At 35.7% G+C, this 20,862-nt stretch overlaps 1 protein-coding gene across 2 annotated transcripts in view; it reads right to left on the reverse strand.

Moving 5' to 3' along the window:
* Positions 1-20,862, reverse strand: part of Slik (Sterile20-like kinase) — a 133,976-nt gene that overhangs the window by 25,986 nt on the left and 87,128 nt on the right. For both annotated transcript variants that reach the window (XR_014132111.1, XM_081764044.1), the window contains exons 12-17: positions 14,635-14,831; positions 12,300-12,466; positions 8,257-8,395; positions 7,263-7,435; positions 3,151-3,247; positions 1,929-2,084 (exon numbers count right to left, since the gene is read on the reverse strand). Coding sequence is in view for 1 of the 2 variants with exons in the window: in XM_081764044.1 (XP_081620170.1) it covers positions 1,929-2,084; positions 3,151-3,247; positions 7,263-7,435; positions 8,257-8,395; positions 12,300-12,466; positions 14,635-14,831 (929 nt within the window). In the remaining variant the exon portion in view is untranslated. The remainder of the gene's footprint in view (positions 1-1,928; positions 2,085-3,150; positions 3,248-7,262; positions 7,436-8,256; positions 8,396-12,299; positions 12,467-14,634; positions 14,832-20,862) is intronic.

Raw genomic sequence — 20,862 nt, forward strand, 5'->3', positions numbered from 1 at the left:
ACATATAGAAACAATTGTCTGCTTTTTATTGATGATGTTTCATGAATCTTGTGGCAATCCTCAGAACAATTCGGGATATTCCAATCAGCCAGACACAACGAATGCTGAGAACATTTTAGTTCTTCAGACAGTGCTGATCTGTATATTCGAACGTAACTTGCGCTCCTATATGCGATATTACAACAGCGCATAGCAGAGGAATAGTGCAGTTTGTATCAAGTATTCGTTTTTATGTTACCAAAAGCGTTTGAAGAATGTATTAAAGAGTTTCAACATTAGTTTCCATACACATTTACGTAGTGTGACATAATTAGTAAAATCACGTATCAAGTATTACGCGCAATGGTTAATACTGCGTTTATAACCGTTGCATGACGCCAACTGATGTCAATAGCAGAAGCTGCTACAACTATTTTCTATATGGTGTTATCGTCCACTTTGGAGCCATCTCTCGAACATATAACCCTCCACTTTTCCCTAAATGTTTCTAGTCTTGTGTTTTCATAATGTGTGAAGTGTGAGATAGCTGAATATCAAAAGGGCATAATAATCAAGTGTTTTATTTAATCAGTGCATATATCTTCAAGCAAGTGCCTGTAAACGGCGGAAGTCATTCTTATACACCTCCTACAATTATTGTTTTTTCAAGGGTTAATGTTATTGTATGCCAACCGCTTGATATCTATGTGATTTATTGAATACTCAAGTGCAGTTCCAAAAAGGTTTGTTGGTTATAATTTGGAGATAATGAAGTTATTTGCAATAATACTTTGGTGTGATTACATCCATAAGATTGACACGTGATAATTTCTCGATTAATTTTGGATGAATAAGCTCAGAGATGGCTGATACAGTGTAATACGATTGAAGTGCTTATTATGTGGATCAAATCAACGATTACCAATTTTAAAATAAGTATGTATTTACTGAGTTATGACTGATAAAAGTTTTGAAGCGAATTGTTTGTTCACATTCTGGAGTGGAACTGTAAGTTTGGATATTACTGTTCAATCGTTTGAATAGGGGGCTACAGTGATCTGATTATAAAGGGTAAACCCTGTTCTTCAAATTGCAGTTTATTGTGTCTAAAATAAAGTGATATTGGCAAAGTTACAGTTAATTAAAGTCTTTTAAGTAATTCCCATAATATTGCATGATAAAGTAAATCTCTTTGAAAGCCACAGTATTACTGTGAATAAAGTTATAGTGACTTATATAGTGTCATGTTTGTTCATTAACTGAATGTTTACAGAATCAAGATCAAAAGAGTATTAAGCTAGTTTCACTCAGTTAAACTTCTTAATCATCATTATAAATCAACATGGAGAATCACTAATACTTGATTTAAACAATTTTGGTATTCAAGAAGGCTATATTTGGATGTTTATTCGTTTGTGCCAAAGTTTTTATTTAATTCACCATTTGCAGAATTGAAATCGACGAATTTATGATATTGTTTACTTCATTAACTATCAATTTTCATGAAGTATGGAGTGATCTAACTTGTATTCTCTATAAGGGTTTTATATAGAATCGTTTTCCTTTCAATGGAAAGAAGGAGCCTCTAATCATATTTTAGTAAGATATGCACCGAAAAAAGGGCCCACAGATACCCTGAAATAATCTTCAGTTTTGATTCTCAGTCCAGATTGCACGTTAAAAGCATTTTTCTTTTCTAATAAGCTCTTCCACTTTGCGCTTTTCAAAAAGCTACAGCGGGAATATTAGCTTTCATTTGTAGCTGGCGCGTGGATAAAATCGACGCAGTTTCGACAAGTAGCTTCGTGTTCTTCAGACGAAAATATTGTAATCACGATTATGTTGTATACAATGCGTAACTATATGATATACACACAAAATTTACATATTCTAAAGCTAATTTCACTGGATATAATCAATGAGTATATACAATAAGCGTTCCTACTAACCTGTTCCGAGCGAATTTTTTTCGACGATACACGGAGATCTGCCTCTTGTTGTTGTTCGGCTTTTTCCACTTGTTGTTTCTGCTGTCGTAGCATGGCATCTAGGTCTGACTCATAGGTTCTTATCAAATTAATCCTTTCTTGTTCAAAGCGTTTCTCCTGGAACAATACATTGAAGTGCTGAGCACATATTTCAAATATCAAATTATACATGTTTATGAACAATGTGTTTTAAAACAAACTAGGGAAGTTCAGACCAGAGGTTTATTGCAGAGAACAGTCTACGTTCGATTTTGGCGCTTGGCGATTTTAAGAAGAATGCACACTCTCAACTCTCTTCATGCACTCCAAATTATATCGTTTACGAATGGAAATCACGTCTCTAGTGAAACCAATATTCGAATGAATCATTCGCATTCTAACAATATGATTAAGAGTATTTGAAATGTGACTGTTCCATAAAGTTCAGTTCAGTTCAGTTGGAGTTGACAGATTCATGTGTAAAAATGTGGACATATTTCCATCTGGTATACTCGTTGTATAAACATTAACTCTCGACAAAAGAATGGTAAGTCTTACATTTTACTTTCAAACTTGTTTTTAAAACATGAAAAATATATTGAAATGTATGGAAACTAATTAAACAAGAGTATTTACACAGCATATTGCCTACACATATTTTTCAGTAGATCTGATCTTTTTTTTAACTATTCCTGCTTTGAATACAAATAGCGACACATCTCTTTACATTTACAACGCCTGGAATCGAATTGACAATATAGTTGAGCTTAGATAAAATGCATAAATGCTGGTAACTCTAAGTTCAGTTCCATTAGAAAAATCAGCATTATATACGTTATGAATAATATGCATGATACATAATGACTATGTATTACAAGAAGCCGTAGATTAACAGTATTTCGGTGAAAAATCGGTCTTTCAGTTCTGAAAATGTACTTGCTAATATTCAATAAAATACCGTTTTTGTTATTAAATAACTTTGTTCAATGTACTCTTTCGTTAATTTCGACGAATATATATATATATAACAAGTGCATACAGGCACAAATAATGCTTCCCTATAGTTAAATATTTCCAGTGAAAAGACTCACTGAACTCCGTTACATCCCGTAAGGTGTTCCACTCCTTGCTTAGAAAAATCTCCGGAAATTACTCTTCATAAATAAATAATAATTCAAATCAAACTATTAACATAAATACATACCTGTTGTTCCTTAGCAAACTGAGCTTTGAAAGACAGGTCTTGAAACTGTTTTTGTTCCTGCTTTTGTAGCATCTTTAATTCTCTTAATTCTTGCTTTCTGAAACAATATAACATCAACTCAGTACCCGCGTTTCATATTTCTAATATATTGAATTGTAAAAAAATAATGTCCCAAATTGCATGTAAATAATTTCTTGTTCTTCCCATAAAACTGTTTTTCCTGCCGTATTGGCATTGGACATTTTCAAATTTAAATTATCAAAACTTCAAACAAAATTCTTACTTAAACTATAAATATTTGAACACCAAATCGTATCTAAATACTAGCAATTAACTTCAGCCTTTTCCGATCGCCAAGAGAGATTACCTGAAAACTAATCTTGTATCCTTACACTACAACTGGCCGTATCACTCGTAGAGCTGGAGATGGGAGTTAACAACATACTCATCATTCCACTCCTGATCAAATGTGTGTGTGTTATTCCACATCTGCTGATACTAAGAATCTTCCCTAATTTCATTCTCTCTTCTTTCTAATCCTTTGTTGAGTGAAGAACATGAAAAAAGTGGGCGAGGGTAACTACAAAATGATATTACATGAGCTACTAATAGTGTTCAAACCCTTTCGTATAGTATAAAAATTTAAGTGCCAACAGTTATGACATCATAAACTGCGCACCCAGATTTCTGGTCTAGAAGAAAGATTTAGAAAACTTAGTTTCTGCAGAATGCTTCGCTTTCTACATTTTTGATATTATTTATTGTCTTTCAAGTTAATAACTAAAATTCAGAACAATGGTGTGAGCTTACAGAGGAGCAGTAAGTACACCAGATAATGGATGGGTTAAGCATGACGTACTTTCAGCATTATTTACTTCCATTAAGTCCAAATAAAGTTAACTTTTGACTGAGCATCTACTAATGGACCTATTATTTTGGGAAATGAACTTTGCTGCCGTGTGTCAGAGGTACTCTTCTCTAAAGCATAAAATATGACGACAGATGGACCGAGATCTGATACGGCAAGACCTCCCCCCCAAAAAAAAATAACGAAAGGTGTGGAAGGCGAGCCAACATACAAGTTTTGTTTGCAACACACAAACACGTTGGCTCCGTGGTAGAACGCTTACTTCTGGAGCATGGAGTCCCTGGCTCGGTTTCCGGCCAAGTTAGTTTGTGGTAGACAATATCGTATCCGTGGGTTTTCTCGGTTTGCTTCTGTTTCTTTCCACATTTTATTCCACAAATTCTTCCATCATCATTCACTTGCTTTAACTGTCGTCTCCCTTAGTCTAACACACACAATTGTGGGACGTTAAACTGGAAAATATAATTTCAGTTTTGAAATATACAGACACAATGATTTTTTTCAGTTTTGTATCATACGGTTATATCGTATAGGTTACAGGAGATTATGATGATGTGGATGAATGAAATGGTGGAAGAATACGAAACGGGAAAACACCGAGAAAACTCACGCACACGGTGTCTGTCCACCAGAATGCCCACTGGCGAGCTAGGATCGAACCAGGGATCCCACGCAATAGAGGTCAACACACTGCCACTGTGTCACCATGGCCCTCGAAAGTTGAAAATTTACATGTTTTTTTTTTTCTGCTTTATATATTCTTAGTATGTTAACGTTTAAAAACGAAACGAAATGAAATCTTGCAGTTTAACGTCCCACGATTATGCCCTTTTGGCTAAGGGAGACAGATGATTAAGACAAGTGAATTACGATGGAAGAGATTATAGGAGGAAACGGGAGTATCCCGAAAAAACCCACGAACACGATGTTATCTACCAAAGACTTTCTTGGCCGGGGATCGGAACAGGGACTCCATGCACCAGAGATATGTTAACATTTAAAAAACCGTAAGTACCCTATTTCGAAAGTCTGTACAACGGCCTTGTGTGGTTTACGATGGTTTCCTATATTCAACTATTGTTTGCTGGAGTAGCAGCGACGAGCATTATGCCCCGATTGGTGACAATTGAGTATACAAGACAGTCGTACACACTGTTCAAAATATCGTATTTGCAACTTTTTAAACGTTACCATATCATCGAGGTAAAAAGAAATACAGAACATAGTTATGTCACCGTATTTATTCCCCCCCCCCCCCCTACGTCCCTATATTGCCTCACCTTCCACACTTTTGGTTGGTTCGTTGGATTAGAGTTTAGTATCTCTAGTCTCTTAACACCGATGCTATACGAGATATACGAGGATAGTCCCAAAAGTACCCGGACTAAGAAAGTAAACAAAAAATTTGGAAAAAAGCTGTTCGTTACCCTGTTTTTACTGTGAACCGTCGAGCTCTTCGAAATAGCCATTAACAATGAATAGTCCATCTCTTCATTGTTGAAAAAATAACTCGGTGGTAAAAGATTTGTCAAGTTTGGCAAGAGAAAATAATCCGAGGGGCTGAATGTAGCGAATTAAGTGTGTAAAAAAGCAATTCGAACTTTGTATAAAAAAAACAATTCAAACTTTAATTCATTGATTTTAGCCATCGGGATAACAAATGTGTGAACTAGAGCATTGCCTTCATGAAACAACACTTTCTTTTTTGCCAAAAGCGCCCATTTTTTCTTGATTTCATCGCTGCAATAAGTTTGTATAATACCCGAAACTGATTATTTTTCCTTTTTATTATTTGAGGACAATCAATGGAAACAATCCCACACGCATCCCAAAAAACTGACGCGAAGACCTTATCAGCAGATAGAACAGGATTCGCCTTCCTTGGAGCCGATTCACCGCTTTCAGCCCATTGTTTTCTGTTTCTTTGTCTCAGGTATGAAGTGATGGATCCATGTTTCATCCATGCTTATGAATCGACGCAGAAGCTCTGTTTCATTGTTGCGAAACTTCGCCAAACATTCGACTGAAGTTTGTTCGATGTATTGATGTTGCTGTTTTTGTTCCATTGTAAACAAACGCGATACCAATTGCGCGCACAGATTTCTCATGTCTAAATTTTCAGTCAATATGCGATGTAACCACTTTTTGAAATGTCTACCATGTCTGCCAGCTCGCGCACTTACAGTCGACACTCATCCAATACCATTTTGTGGATTTTCTTTCCCATATTTGGTGTCGTCATTTCATTTGGTCGACCACTGAAATGTTCGTCTTTGAAGATAGTACGCTTCGTTTACATTCTGCCACCCAATATTTTACTGTTGTAAACGAAGGAACAGACTCCCCGAGAGAATTTACCTCGACTTTGATACTGCTTGGACTGAGACCTTTCAAATGAAAGTATTGTATCACATAACGATGACCTATATTTACAAATTCACTGAATGTTTAATATTGATGGCTGCAAAACAAATACTAAAGAACGTAGAGTCTTCAACTTTAAGCTGGATACTTTTGACCATTGTAATGTTTTTTAAACAACCGCCATCTATGCGTCAGGTCAGGTACTTTCAGGACTATCCACGTAAATCTACAGCTTAACGTGGGATCCGAACTTCATGAACTCCTACCAGGAATTGAACCTGCATTTCCGGCACCAGACGAGTACGCTATCCATCTATTCACAAGAGAGCTCTTACGTACTTTTGCTTACACTATGCAATATCTATTTTATAATACTTTATTTTACATTCATTTTAAATTATAATTAGACATCAGCTACAGTTCTTTCCAGAACTCGATCCATCTGTAGTCAAAATTTACGCTTTAGACACGAGAATCTCTGACTTAACGACGGCAAAGCTCTTGTTGCAAAACATTAGGTCCACATTAGGTGCTCACTCAACATACGGGGTGGTCAAAAACAGATCAAAAGTAAGGAAATGTTACATGAAAATAAATATGAATTATATATCGGTATATGTTTTTATACCTATCAGTCATAATGTTCGGAACCAAAAACGGAACTTTCGAAACTTTCAACTTTCGCTGTTACCGTTAAGTGATGAAATTACTCGACTCCTTTATTGCTGGTTAGTTGGGGTCTGAGGGATAAAGCATCTTCTTTAAAAAGATTTTACAGAGCCAACATAAACTAAGAGTATTTCTTAATACGATCACAGATCAACGGAAACAGAAGGAAAAAGCGTATGATGATAAACTCGTACTGACGTCTTGTACCTACCTAAAAACATGATCATCATAAAATTTACTGTTTTCTTCATCTCCGTATATGACTTTACTAGTGGTGGTAGTAACAACAACACCATCAATTTCGAATTTCCTTGTTCTTTTGCGAGTCTTCTTTTTCAAGTTCATCATTTGAATGTCTTCTTTCGTTCTAGGCCGTGGAACATCCTAAAAAAAAAATACAATATAAATAAAAGTTCGGAAATAACAAACTGAACACTTGTCATTCTCTAAAAAATGAATGTTTATTTTTATATTGTTGATTAATATGTTGCCCGATTTCCTAAATATGTAATGTTTCAAGTTAGTAAATGTTATTGCAGGGCTCATTTACACCTTAGAATTGATGCCCTGTTGTCACTGCGTTTCTTTAATTATTGATTCTTATTTTTGCTTTAACAGAAAGTATTTGCAGAACCGTGTTACATAATACGTATGCTCAAACTATCAGTTTAATTATTGAAGTCAGGAATATAAAGCTATTATCTGAAAACATGTTTCTTTCAAAATAATTGTGTTTATAAATATCAGAGGCAAGGATTAAACTATTCTAGCTCCTTTCGTAAAACGAGAAAGATTGGGTAATTTGTTATCATTTCTATATTACCAAAAAATGAAGTACATATTTCAGCAAATGGAAGCACAATTTTTGATTAAAATAAATAGAAAGTAAGTAATTTCGCTTCCAGAAATTTTCTACATTGCACCAAAAATCCGAAAAGTTTGAGCTTGACCAGATTTAAGACACATATAAGTACGCAAGCAATCCTCAATCCTAAGAACTGATTACAATTAATGGAGAATACAATAATTAAGACAAGTTATATTAAAATCAGTGTATATTAAAATATCGTGAAATGTGTTAATTGGAATATATTGTTTCTTATTTTCTTGAGTAGGTATTTCCGTTGCATAAACAAGTATTATCTTTCTTTCTCATGCTTAAACCAATGAACAGCAGACAATAATTATTTCTGAGACAAATTTACCTTTGTGTACTCTGGTTTTCTCCTTAAAATAACTTCATCATCTGTATCGCCACCTCTATAATCATGACTCGATTTATTTTCTTTGTTACTACCACGACTGTCTTGGCTAATTGTTGTTGCCACACTTTCCGCATCAGACCTGGAAAATAGTATTACAAAATACATTTTAATTCTTATTTTTCATACAAATTTAACGGTATTTAACATTGTTATTTTCCTTATTGCATTAAATACAAAAATCCATACATTTCCAAAAGAACTGAATTGTCTCACTTCACAACTTATACTGTCAAAGTGTACGATGTAAAAATTTGAGAGATGTTAAATACTAAATTTAGGAATGATTTCAACCTAATGTATTTAGTAATAAATTGAAATGTGTTGAAATTTTCCCTTTTAAAGAAAGAAAAAAAAATACAAGGAACCTAAATTGTCACAAAGTAGTGTATAATAAAAAATTTGGGGCTCAATACCAAAAAACTTAATATGAAGTAACTTGAATATAGTTGCTTAAAAAAAAAAAAAAAAAAAATATTTTTAATTCTAAATTATAATGAATCACAGGCTGTTTCCAAACTATACTCAAGTAATGGTAGCTCCACCTGACGCTAAGTAAATGACATTCACTGGTCATATACATTGGACCTTAGTTTATCCGTATCATGTGTGGTGAACGTTCATGTTGAAAAATGTCATTGAAGACTGAAACCTACAGAGAAGGCTACAAAACGGCTTTCCGATGTCAAATACAGTTATACTACCATAATACAATAATCAAGATATGCAGGTAACACGCATTCACTGTCTTGAACAACGGCACTTGTGTTGAAAGGGGTGCCAGTAGTGGAATGGAGTCATTCCCGTATGGCAGAAAAATGGCAATGCCCGTTCTAGTACGAGTTATACACCAGTTACTATTTGGACTAACAATGCTGACTTTCGTTACAGGGAAGAATCTAGCTACAGAAAGAGGTATTGCAAACTGTTGGAATATCACCCAGGACAATTTACACTATAATTCTCATCGTTATTTGAAGAAGTGTTGAAAGGAACATGTTCAGAAATGCTTGTCAAAACACTGGGGAACATCGCACGAATCGTCAACAGAAATTTATTGTATCATTGGATGAGGCATATGCGCAATACAAATTCAATGATTTTAACAGGCTGCATGTATTTGTTTAAGAAAGGGTGGTGTTAAAGATTTTCAAAGACGATATCATGAATGTAAAGAAAATTTTGGCAAGGGATTCATGATCGTTGTCAGTTCCTATTACAACGGGAAGTTGAAGATACACCATGATGCCCAAATGTCAAGACGAATTCTAAAATAATCTGGTATCCATGAAACTCTTTTCACCCACATCTCCAGATGACTCACCGCTGGACTACGAGGGGATGCTCTGAAGTCCCCCTCCAGTCCACACAAAACATTGAGTATAGCTTAGTATGAATGCTTAGTTTCTTAGTATGTAATAGTGTAAATATAAGTTACTTTCGATTAATGTAACTTATTTTTATTTCCCTTCCTTCAGACTTGAAGCAGTAATGGTGGGAGTTCAAGCAAGTTTCATAGCTTTGGCATGTCGGATTGTCATGAAGTTTTTGTTTCTCTATGGAAAATGAAGTGAAACTAAGTTTTAGTTCCACGGTTATGCCAGGTACGCTAAAGGAGAAAGTAATGATGAGAATGAATGAAATTGTGAAATGAAGAAAGTGAGAGGAAACGGGAAATACTGAGAAAACCCACGCACACGGTGTTTGTCTACCACAAAGTCCACTTGGCGCGAGCTGGGATCGAACCACGGACCCCCACGCACCAAAGGTGAACGCTCTACCATTGTCACCGCGGCCCCTGTTTCTCCACAGAAAGTCGGAAAAGTACATTCACACCGAGATGTCACAAACATTCAGAAAGCAGTGTTCTTTCTGAAGTACATTAAAACCTGATCAAGACTGGCCATTTCACCGTTGAAAATGAGCCCCGCAGTGGGCGCCCTCCAACTTCACACTACTCGGCAACATGTGATGCTGTCCATGAAATATCTTCGAGGACAGGAGAATATCATCAAAAGATACTGGACATCTCACGGAAGGATATTGGGTTCATTATCAGAAATATACTGGAAATGTGCAAGTTTTCAGTAAAGAGGGTACCAAGATGTTTGAACAGTGGTATTTGAAGGATCGAGTTGAAGCACCCAGGCATTTTAGCCGTTTTGAGATTAATTTTTATTTTCTCGATTAGTGACTACGGATGAAACCTGGACTCATTATGATCTTGAGATTAACAGGACTCATAGTTGTCTGGTCTCTTGTAAATAGTTGAAAAGTGACCAAAATCTCATCATGCCCCTTTTTCCTGTCAATTTCTCCATCACCTCTCTCTCTCTCTCTCTCTCTCTGTTGTTTTGTTTCATCTTTTGTTCTTTACAACTTTTTGAGCTTCCTCCTTTCTTAGGTTTTCTTTGCTTTGTAGTTACGGTAGGCAGACTTAGCAGAAACCAGTTCTGGCCTATTTCTGAATTTTTTCATCCCAGACATTATATTTAACTTAGCATTGAGAGTTGTCAAAGCCATGAAATATTCAAATTCAACACCTGCTCTTGAGAAAAAGATACAAGAAGCATAACACAAGACGAACATGATGAACCACACAAACACATACACACAACGTTGAGCAGAGCGTTAACTATTACGAGAGAAAACTAAAAGACTATTATGATAGAAGAAAGGATAGACACAGAAGGGTTTTCAACCTCACCTTGAGAGCTTAAGCATCCAGCAACCATCCCCTGTGCTTTACAAAGAATAAAAGCTGAAGTGAGAATAAAGCTGACTGTTTCACATGTGGCAGCAAGTACTAAAGCTTTCAGAAGAGTAATGAGTAACAAGTTTCTGCCTTTTTCCATTTATTTTTATATTTTTCTTAGAAAACTGCCAATGCAAAACAAATCACACGAAAAAGTCACTTTTAGTGACAAATTTGAAAAAAAAAGTAACTTTTAGTGACCAACTTAAAAAAAATAATTTTTGGTTAAAAAAAATGACTCGCTATGACCCCTGGATTAAGGATCAATCGACGGAATGGCGCCATACAGGGTGTCCGCGACTGAAGAAATTCTGCACCCAGAAATCAGCAAAGAAAGTCAAGGCTTAAATTTTCTGAGACAAAGACTGTACTTTGTTGGTGAACTACCTCGGAACAGAGGACAAAACGAAAAACCACAGAAAGTTCTCCAAAGAGATTCTCATATTGCACAACAACTGTCCGCCCAGACGTCTCACATTTGGGTGCCAAATTGAACACTCTGGGATCCCAATTGGTTCCCATCCCCTATTCGCCTGACCTCTTTCCTCTGATTATCATTTGTTGCCTAACTTGAAGTAACACACGGGATATCACTGAACATTCCTGAAGTTCAACATGACACCGAAACGTGGTTTCAAAGCAGTTATTTGCAACTGGTTAGAAAAGCTAGTTAGAAAACCTGGAACATTGGTGTACCAAGTGCATACGTCTCAGAGAATGGTAAGTTCATCCCTCTAGGTCTACTCTTTTTGGGCAAAGCCAGGAATTTTTCAGCACACTCTTGTATTTTGCCCTAAGTCTCATCAAACGGGACTTGGCACAGGAAGATCATGCACAATTGAAGGCCTTTGGGAAGCATGTGAAGAGGAGTGACTGTGATTGGACATGTTTACACTGCGTGTCAGCCACCTCCAGTGAAAAGTTCAATACTGGACGACAGTCAGAATGCAGGGCCACCAAACAGAGCATTATCGGAGGTGGTCTCATGGAATTTAAAGTAGAACTTCGAAATCCATCAGTAAATTGAAAATCTCTGTATTCTGCATCATTGGCAGGACACTTGCCGTAAATTGAGATACTTCCATACATTACGGTCCTTAGTTAAGGTCTTCGTTCGTTTTCACGTACAATAATCCGTTTGAATGTACCAATTAAAACAAAAAGTTATAATCTATCTACTTCGACGGGCAACAATGCATTCACCTATGAAAAGTCAAAAGAATGCAATTACCTATCCAGTGTTTTATTAGAGCCTGATGGTGGAGTTCCTCGATCACTACTTCTGCCAGAACCACTCTCTGATCTGGAGACGGATCCACCAGTGGAAATGTCGTACCTATCCGGAGAAATTCTTTTCTCCTTGAGAGGTACGCTCTTGATATGGTCAGACTTTTTCTCCTGCAATAAAAAGCAATTAATTTGCACAAACAACCAGAAACCTATGATTGAGATAAATTATTTGGATCAGCTAGTGACGTTTTTGGTAAACTGTTACCTGCTACTGAGAAGAATTTATCACCTCGCCATATATTCTTCACATTATTGATAAGCAAGAACGAATAAAGAAGATATTAATTGCTTTTCAATTATGAAAAGTCACATTCTAATGTCTTCATATTTACTTTTTAAGAGATTATTGTTGAGTTTTAATTATCTTTAGATCCTTATTATGTGACGAATACTTTACATTTTTGATCTCGTAGAAACATTACTTCCTGAGAGGAAAATGAAATAATTTTCTTATTACCCGCTCAATTACACGACGCATCTGATTAGTCTCCAAATTGCTTAGGAAAGACGTGATTGGAACACAGGAATTCCAAAGCGGGAACAGAATTTGTTACTTACCACAAAATAATGAAAACAATTATACCAAAGCGGGAACAGAATTTGTTATTTACCACAAAATAATGAAAACAATTATACAAGTACATTATGAACGCTTTCGGTAAAATACTTCATCAGATTCTAACATAGTGCCCAGTGCTCACCTGAATTAATTCATTTTCCATTTCCGCCTCGGAATTTCTTTCTTCCAACCATACACAATACACGCAAAACCGCATATTGGTGATGCTACTGCAAAGCTAGTTGTCCAGAAGATTATCTTCGTAATAAATTAAAACTTATTCACAGAATTACGTACAGCAGCTAATAGGATCGAACCAGGCCCCCCACGGTACCCCGGTGGTATGTCAGGGTGCGATACAGGCCAGGGAAGTAGCGGTTACCTTCGTTCCTCGAAGAAGGTTTGGATATGCCATGATACATATGGCCAGACACTGTCGTGCTACAATATGATGTCCGAAAGGAAGGGTATAGCCTTCGTCTCCAGTATTTCTCTGGTAGTATCACTGTGAGGTTGTTCTAAATGTTTAGCAAACGAGATCACGTGTTCAGGGTGTCTAATCAAATTCCAAAATGAAATTTTGTGACTTTTTCTTGACCTTTTCTTTACAAAACTATAAAATTTCCTAACATTCTCAAGAGCGAATTCGGGAGTAAATTAGACCGAATTTTCAAGCATGAGATAGAAGAATGCTTTGCTTGCGACTTAGTAGCGTCTAAAGCCGACCACAGACATTTTTGTTGGTGAATTTTGACGTTTTATAGAACAGAATTTTCCAGTCTGTGCTTCTATACAGATTTTAAAAAAAAAAAAAAAAAAGTGACCCAAAAGTTAAATTTTTTGACTTTCATGACCGATAGACACCCCGATGTTGAACCAATGGTATCCCTTACTTGTGGTTTGATCAACAATTCAGGACCACCATGATACTCAACAACCCAGGATGGCAGATTGTGCTCATCATGAAAGCATCTAACGCGTAAGTGGCTATAATTACAGGACAAGTTGAAGCGCCTGTCACTCAACATACCAACAACGGGTTCGTGCACCCACGGTAGCTCCGGGCATTTGTGTTTTGGGTAGATGGGAGCCAAAGCAAATACATGTGTCACCATTGTTCTTCAGATGTCGTCGAATCGTCGAGCTAAATTGCAGACAATGCTGTATGGTCCATTATGGCCACGTAAACAAGATGTCTCATCTCATGGTGTAGTTACATTGAAAAGGGCACTACCAGATCGTCCCTGCGTACAGTATCTTCTGTCCATTGTTTGCATACATGCTTACTGTCGCGGTGACGCTCTCGACTGCGTTTGCTATGCAGTTTCGTGGTACAAGAAGCTGCCTTCCCGTACGAAGAACATACGGTTCCATTCGAACGGTGCCTTTTGATGTCGACGAGATAAGTGACGCTTGCCTATATACGTTTCTTGTTTGATTGTTCACACTCCATTACTTGGGGGATGTGTAAATTGTCCTTTCGCGGTACTACTGCGAAGGCGCTATTGGGTCCACTCATACAATGTCTCGCTAAAATTGTACTGTCGGTTTTGATGCACTCTCATTTGTTCTTGGTTATGTAATTTTCAAAAAACATAAAAATAAATAAATAAAAAAATAAAATAAAAAATAAAATTAAAAAAAAAAAAAAACAGTGTATACAAAAGATCAAGACACACTGACTGAGATGTACCAAACTTTAAGGAGGAAAAATTACCTTCTTCTGAACTTTTGTACATTTATTCTCAACAATAAATACTTCTTCGTTGTCTGGCAAAGTAGGTCCAATAGCTTCTCCATTTAATTTCTTCGTGGAAGGATACGCGTCAGCTAACTGATCTACATCTGTTGCCTCTAAAGTCGTGCCAGCAACAACTATAGATGTTGGTCCTCGTACATGATCATCTTCTGCACCTGTAAAATTATGTTGCATAATTAAAATATACAATACTTACATTAAGTTGAAGAAATGGCAATGAAATATTTCATAAATAAATGGCAATTAGTCTCTTTTATTGAATTAACTTTCATGTCATAATATTGCATTGACCTCTCCCTCTGTCATTGAACATAACATGCCTGGTATTCATTCCACAGTGTTCCCTCACTGGAATTTTGTGGTATATGTTGACAGTCCACGTCAGTCAACGGCAAATATTTTATAAGCAACAAGAGAAAATATTTCATGATTTGAACAATGAAAAACGAATAATATTTAAATGCAATAATGAATTCATTGTTGCGGCAGGAAATTTTGAACCCCGAGAATTTCCTTATATAAGAATTTTAATGAAAGTGATATAAAAACTCAGTACGACGTAGATGTTATGTTCAAACATTCATTTTAATCGTTCAGCCATTCAATTGTCATCCAATCACAAACACGATTTTAATTTTTATTATTTTTTTTTTTTTTTTTTTTTTTTTGTTTATACTTCACTACTGATAAGAGCTATTCTGTGACACTTCGGATTTTACTAATTACTTCAATACTACTCAATGGTTTTAAATGAGTATTACAGTTACATGATTATAAATATGAACGTTTATTAAGCGTTGACGAACTAATAATACGTTTGAGAAAGCATTAGGAGTCCACGTGTGTGATTAATATGGGGAAGAACTTGATAGTGTAGTGATTAATGCATTGGCACGGTATGCTACCGGAGAGCCAGGTTTGTCTCGTGAAATTTAATAATAGCATATTGAAAAAAAAAAAAAAAAAAAAAAAAAAAAAAAAAAAAAAAAAAAAAAAAAGATTGAGCTGTCGAATCCTAGTTTCATACTTGCTGGGCTAGTGCTTAATCACTGACTTCTTTGCAACAGTATTTGTGCTTCGATGTTGAATTTTAATTTACTCAATAACTTCTTATAATTGTTTTATACAGTTAATATTCACTGCATATTTTACATAAGGTCTGATTTTTAAATACGTACCTAGTTTACAAATTTTAAACATATTTTATTTTGATACAGAACCACCGATGAATAAAATATATCATAATAAGAAACCACTGGACGCTGGACTAACCAATAGGCAATCTAATCCTGATCGCCCGCTTGCCGGACAACTGCATCAAGCGCATTGGTAAATATATGAACAATTATTTCATACTAGTTACAACGTATCTGTAATTAGATACTGTATACACGGAACACATTTTAGTCTATAACTATTGAACTAAAGTTATCCCACTACTTTCAATTAGAACACACACACACAAATAATACTTGCGACTGTACACAAACGATCACTAATAGAAAATATGACTCTTTATGCTGAAGTTTCTTTTCATGTTAAATTTTTCGATATTAACAAATCTTTTTCTAAAACTACTTGTACACACGTACAATTTTGTTGTTAAAAATTTGTGCTAATAAGGAAATCTGTACGAGCCATTATTGAAGCTAGCTCTACCATTCAACAGACGTCCATTTGTGTGCGTCCATTCATCCGCCTACACCACGATAACTTTCGTGAAACTTGATCGATTTTAATGGAATTTGGTACGTGACTTTACCCAAATTTCCGAAATAATTGCACTGCTTGGGATTGCAATCCATCACGTATAAGGGGTAAAATCTATACCATGTTGTAAATTTACACAAATACATACGAAACAATTTTCCAGTATAAATTTCATTGTATTTTAAATTGGTCACAGATAATTAGGTTAAAAGGGGTAAGTTACCCTAAATTTCGAAGTTTCCTTATTTAAATAATACGTTAAGAAAATAATTCTTTCACAACTTTTACCAAAATTGATTCGATTTTGGTACAGTATGACGTGTACTACCTTTGAGATTTTCCAATTTCCTCACGAACTGAAAAATAATAAATAAATAAATAAAATCCTGGTGCCACAGCCCTTAAGGGCCAAACCCTGCCCTCTGGCTTATGTCACTCATGCTTTTGAAGTGATATGTGGTCAGCACATCGATTCCACAAATGTCCTCACGATGCTGAGTGGACTCCGCAATACCCATTATTATTTGGTGAGCATTTACGGTCACCCACCTTTCCTTGGACTAAACCCGACACTGCTTGACTTCGGTGAACTCATTCCCGCCCCCTAAATAAAAAATGCACGTTTCACTAACTTTCGTAAATATATATACACACACACACATTATAATATATACTGTGTATATATATAAATTGTGAAATATGGATATATGTTTCTGAGGTTTCCTTCATCCTCAATGTTTTGGATTTTGATAAGAGGATGGTGTATGAGGCTTTCCCAAATTCCTACTGCTTGGGGTTAAAATCAAGTCCAAATAATGATGAATGAGTTTGTCCTTCCAGACGTAAAGAATAAAGGGAGAAAATCTCCAATTATAAAAGCATTGCTCGCTTCTACAATCCACAGTATCACTACTTACTTTATTGTGCATTTTAATTTTTATTAACAAGGGAACAGATAGCAGGTAAACCGAACTCTGAAGTTCTAAGGATGCAAAGGTGTGGAACACAGACTCTGTTGCCCTTTTACTCATTTAAAATTAACTCCTGTGAAAAGCGCAAATAAAGTACCACATACAAGGCGAGATGAGTGTGTTCCTGGCCGAGTTCGACCGCCAAATATCTGTATTCCTTAAGGTTATTCAGAACGTCCAAACAGTTTGTGTCTAAAACGATAGATGGCACCACCGTCACCAATGTTAACATATACAACTAATAAAATTAAAACAATCAAATATAAAATAAACAGTTCAAAAGTTAAGCAAAAACGGATATAATCTGGTTAATGGACGTTACAAAATCTAGGGAATGGTACGTGTCGATTTCAGATATTGTTATTAGTTTCATTGTTAGAGGCCACCATTGTTAAGTAAACAATCAACTTTATCTGCCGTACTTTCTACCAGAAACTGACCAAACTTTGCACACTTATTTAAGATTGAGATATCTAGGGAATGGTACGTGTGGATTCCACATATTGTTGTTAGTTTCATTGTTAGAGGCCACCATTGTCAAATAAACAATCAACTTTATCTGCCACACTTTCTACCACAAACTGACCAAACTTGGCACACCCATCGGATTAGCACAGAGATATCTACTGAATGGTACCAGTCGATTTCACATATTGTTGTTAGTTTCATTGTTCGAGGCCGCCATTGTTAAATAAACAATCGTTGGATTTCTCCATTGTTAGATAAACAATCAACTTTATCTGCCATACTTTCTATCACAAACTAACCAAGCTTGGCACACTCATTTACGATTGAGATATCAATGGAATGGTACGTGTCGATTTCACCTATTGTTGTTACTTTCATTGTTAGAGGCCGCCATTGTTAAATGAACAATCAACTTTATCTGCCATACTTCCTACCAGAAACTGGCCAAACCTTGCACACACATTTAAGATTAAAATATCTAGGGAAAGATATGTGTCGTTTTCTCATATTGTTGTTAGTTTCATTGTTGAAGATCACCATTGTTAAATAAACATTCGTTGGATTTCTCTATTGTTAAATAAACGATTAACTTTATCTGTCATAATTTCTACCACAAACTAAGCAAACTTTTCACACTTATGAACGATTGAGATATCTATAGAATGGTATGTGTCGATTTCACATATTGTTGTTCTTTCATTGTTGAAGGCCACCATTGTTAAATAAACAATCTTTGGATTTCTAAATTGTTACATAAACAAACAACTTTATCTTACACTTTTTCTACCAAAAACTAATCAAATTTGGCGCACTCATTTACCATTGAGATATCTATGAAACGGTACGTGTCGATTTCACTTATTTTTGTTAGTTTCATTGTTAGAGGCCACCATTGTTAAATAAAAAATCAACTTTATGTGCCACACTTTTTAACAGAAACTGACCAAACTTTGCACACCCATTTAAGATTGAAATATCTAGGGAATGGTATGAGTCGATTTCACATATTGTTGTTAGTTTCATTGTTGAAGACTACCATTGTTAAAGAAACAATCAAGTTTTTCTGCCACACTTTCTACAACAACCTAACCAAACTTGGCACACTCATTTACGATTGAGATATCTATGGAATGGTGCGTGTTGATTTCACTTATTGTTGTTACTTTCATTGTTAGAGGCCACCATTGTTAAATGAACAATCAACTTTATCTGCCATACTTTCTACCACAAACTGGCCAAACTTGGCACACCCATTTAAGATTGAAATATCTAGGCAATGGTACATGTGGATTCCACATATTGTTGTTAGTTTCATTGTTGAAGACCACCATTGTTAAATACACAATCGTTGGATTTCTCCATTATTAAATATACAGTGAACTTTATCTGTCATATTTTCTGCCACAAACTAACCAAACTTTGCACACTCATTTACGATTGAGATATCTATGGAATGGTGCGTGTTGATTTCACTTATTGTTGTTACTTTCATTGTTAGAGGCCACCATTGTTAAATGAACAATCAACTTTATCTGCCATACTTTCTACCACAAACTGGCCAAACTTGGCACACCCATTTAAGATTGAAATATCTAGGCAATGGTACATGTGGATTCCACATATTGTTGTTAGTTTCATTGTTGAAGACCACCATTGTTAAATACACAATCGTTGGATTTCTCCATTATTAAATATACAGTCAACTTTATCTGTCATATTTTCTGCCACAAACTAACCAAACTGCACACTCATTTACGATTGAGATATCTATGGAATGGTGCGTGTTGATTTCACTTATTGTTGTTACTTTCATTGTTAGAGGCCACCATTGTTAAATGAACAATCAACTTTATCTGCCATACTTTCTACCACAAACTGGCCAAGCTTGGCACACCCATTTAAGATTGAAATATCTAGGCAATGGTACGTGTGGATTCCACATATTGTTGTTAGTTTCATTGTTGAAGACCACCATTGTTAAATACACAATCGTTGGATTTCTCCATTATTAAATATACAGTCAACTTTATCTGTCATATTTTCTGCCACAAACTAACCAAACTTTGCACACTCATTTACGATTGAGATATCTATGGAATGGTGCGTGTTGATTTCACTTATTGTTGTTACTTTCATTGTTAGAGGCCACCATTGTTAAATGAACAATCAACTTTATCTGCCATACTTTCTACCACAAACTGGCCAAACTTGGCACACCCATTTAAGATTGAAATATCTAGGCAATGGTACGTGTGGATTCCACATATTGTTGTTAGTTTCATTGTTGAAGACCACCATTGTTAAATACACAATCGTTGGATTTCTCCATGATTAAATATACAGTCAACTTTATCTGTCATATTTTCTGCCACAAACTAACCAAACTTGGCACACTCATTTACGATTGAGATATCTAGAAAATAGTACGTGTTGATTCCACATATTGTGGTTAGTTTCATTGTTGAAGGCCACCATCATTAAACAAAGAATCAACTTTATCTGCCGTACTTTCTACCAGAAAGTGAAGAAACTTTGCACACCCATTTAAGATTGAGATATCTAGGGAATGGTACGTGTGGATTCCACATAGTGTTGTTAGTTTCATTGTTGAAGGCCACCATTGTTAAATATACAATCAACTTTATCTGCCACACTTTCTACCACCAACTGACCAAACTTGGCATACCCATTGGATTACAACTGAGATATCTAGGGAATGGTACCCGCCGATTTCACATATTGTTGTTAGTTTCATTGTTCGAGGCCGCCATTGTTAAATAAACAATCGTTGGATTTCTCCATTGTTAGATAAACAATCAACTTTATCTGCCATACTTTCTATCACAAACTAACCAAGCTTGGCACACTCATTTACGATTGAGATATCAATGGAATGGTACGTGTCGATTTCACCTATTGTTGTTACTTTCATTGTTAGAGGCCGCCATTGTTAAATGAACAATCAACTTTATCTGCCATACTTCCTACCAGAAACTGGCCAAACCTTGCACACACATTTAAGATTAAAATATCTAGG

Source organism: Thermobia domestica, chromosome 1 (genome assembly GCF_964235325.1).
Source record: "Thermobia domestica chromosome 1, izTheDome1.hap1.1, whole genome shotgun sequence".
Taxonomy (NCBI): Eukaryota; Metazoa; Arthropoda; class Insecta; order Zygentoma; family Lepismatidae; genus Thermobia; species Thermobia domestica.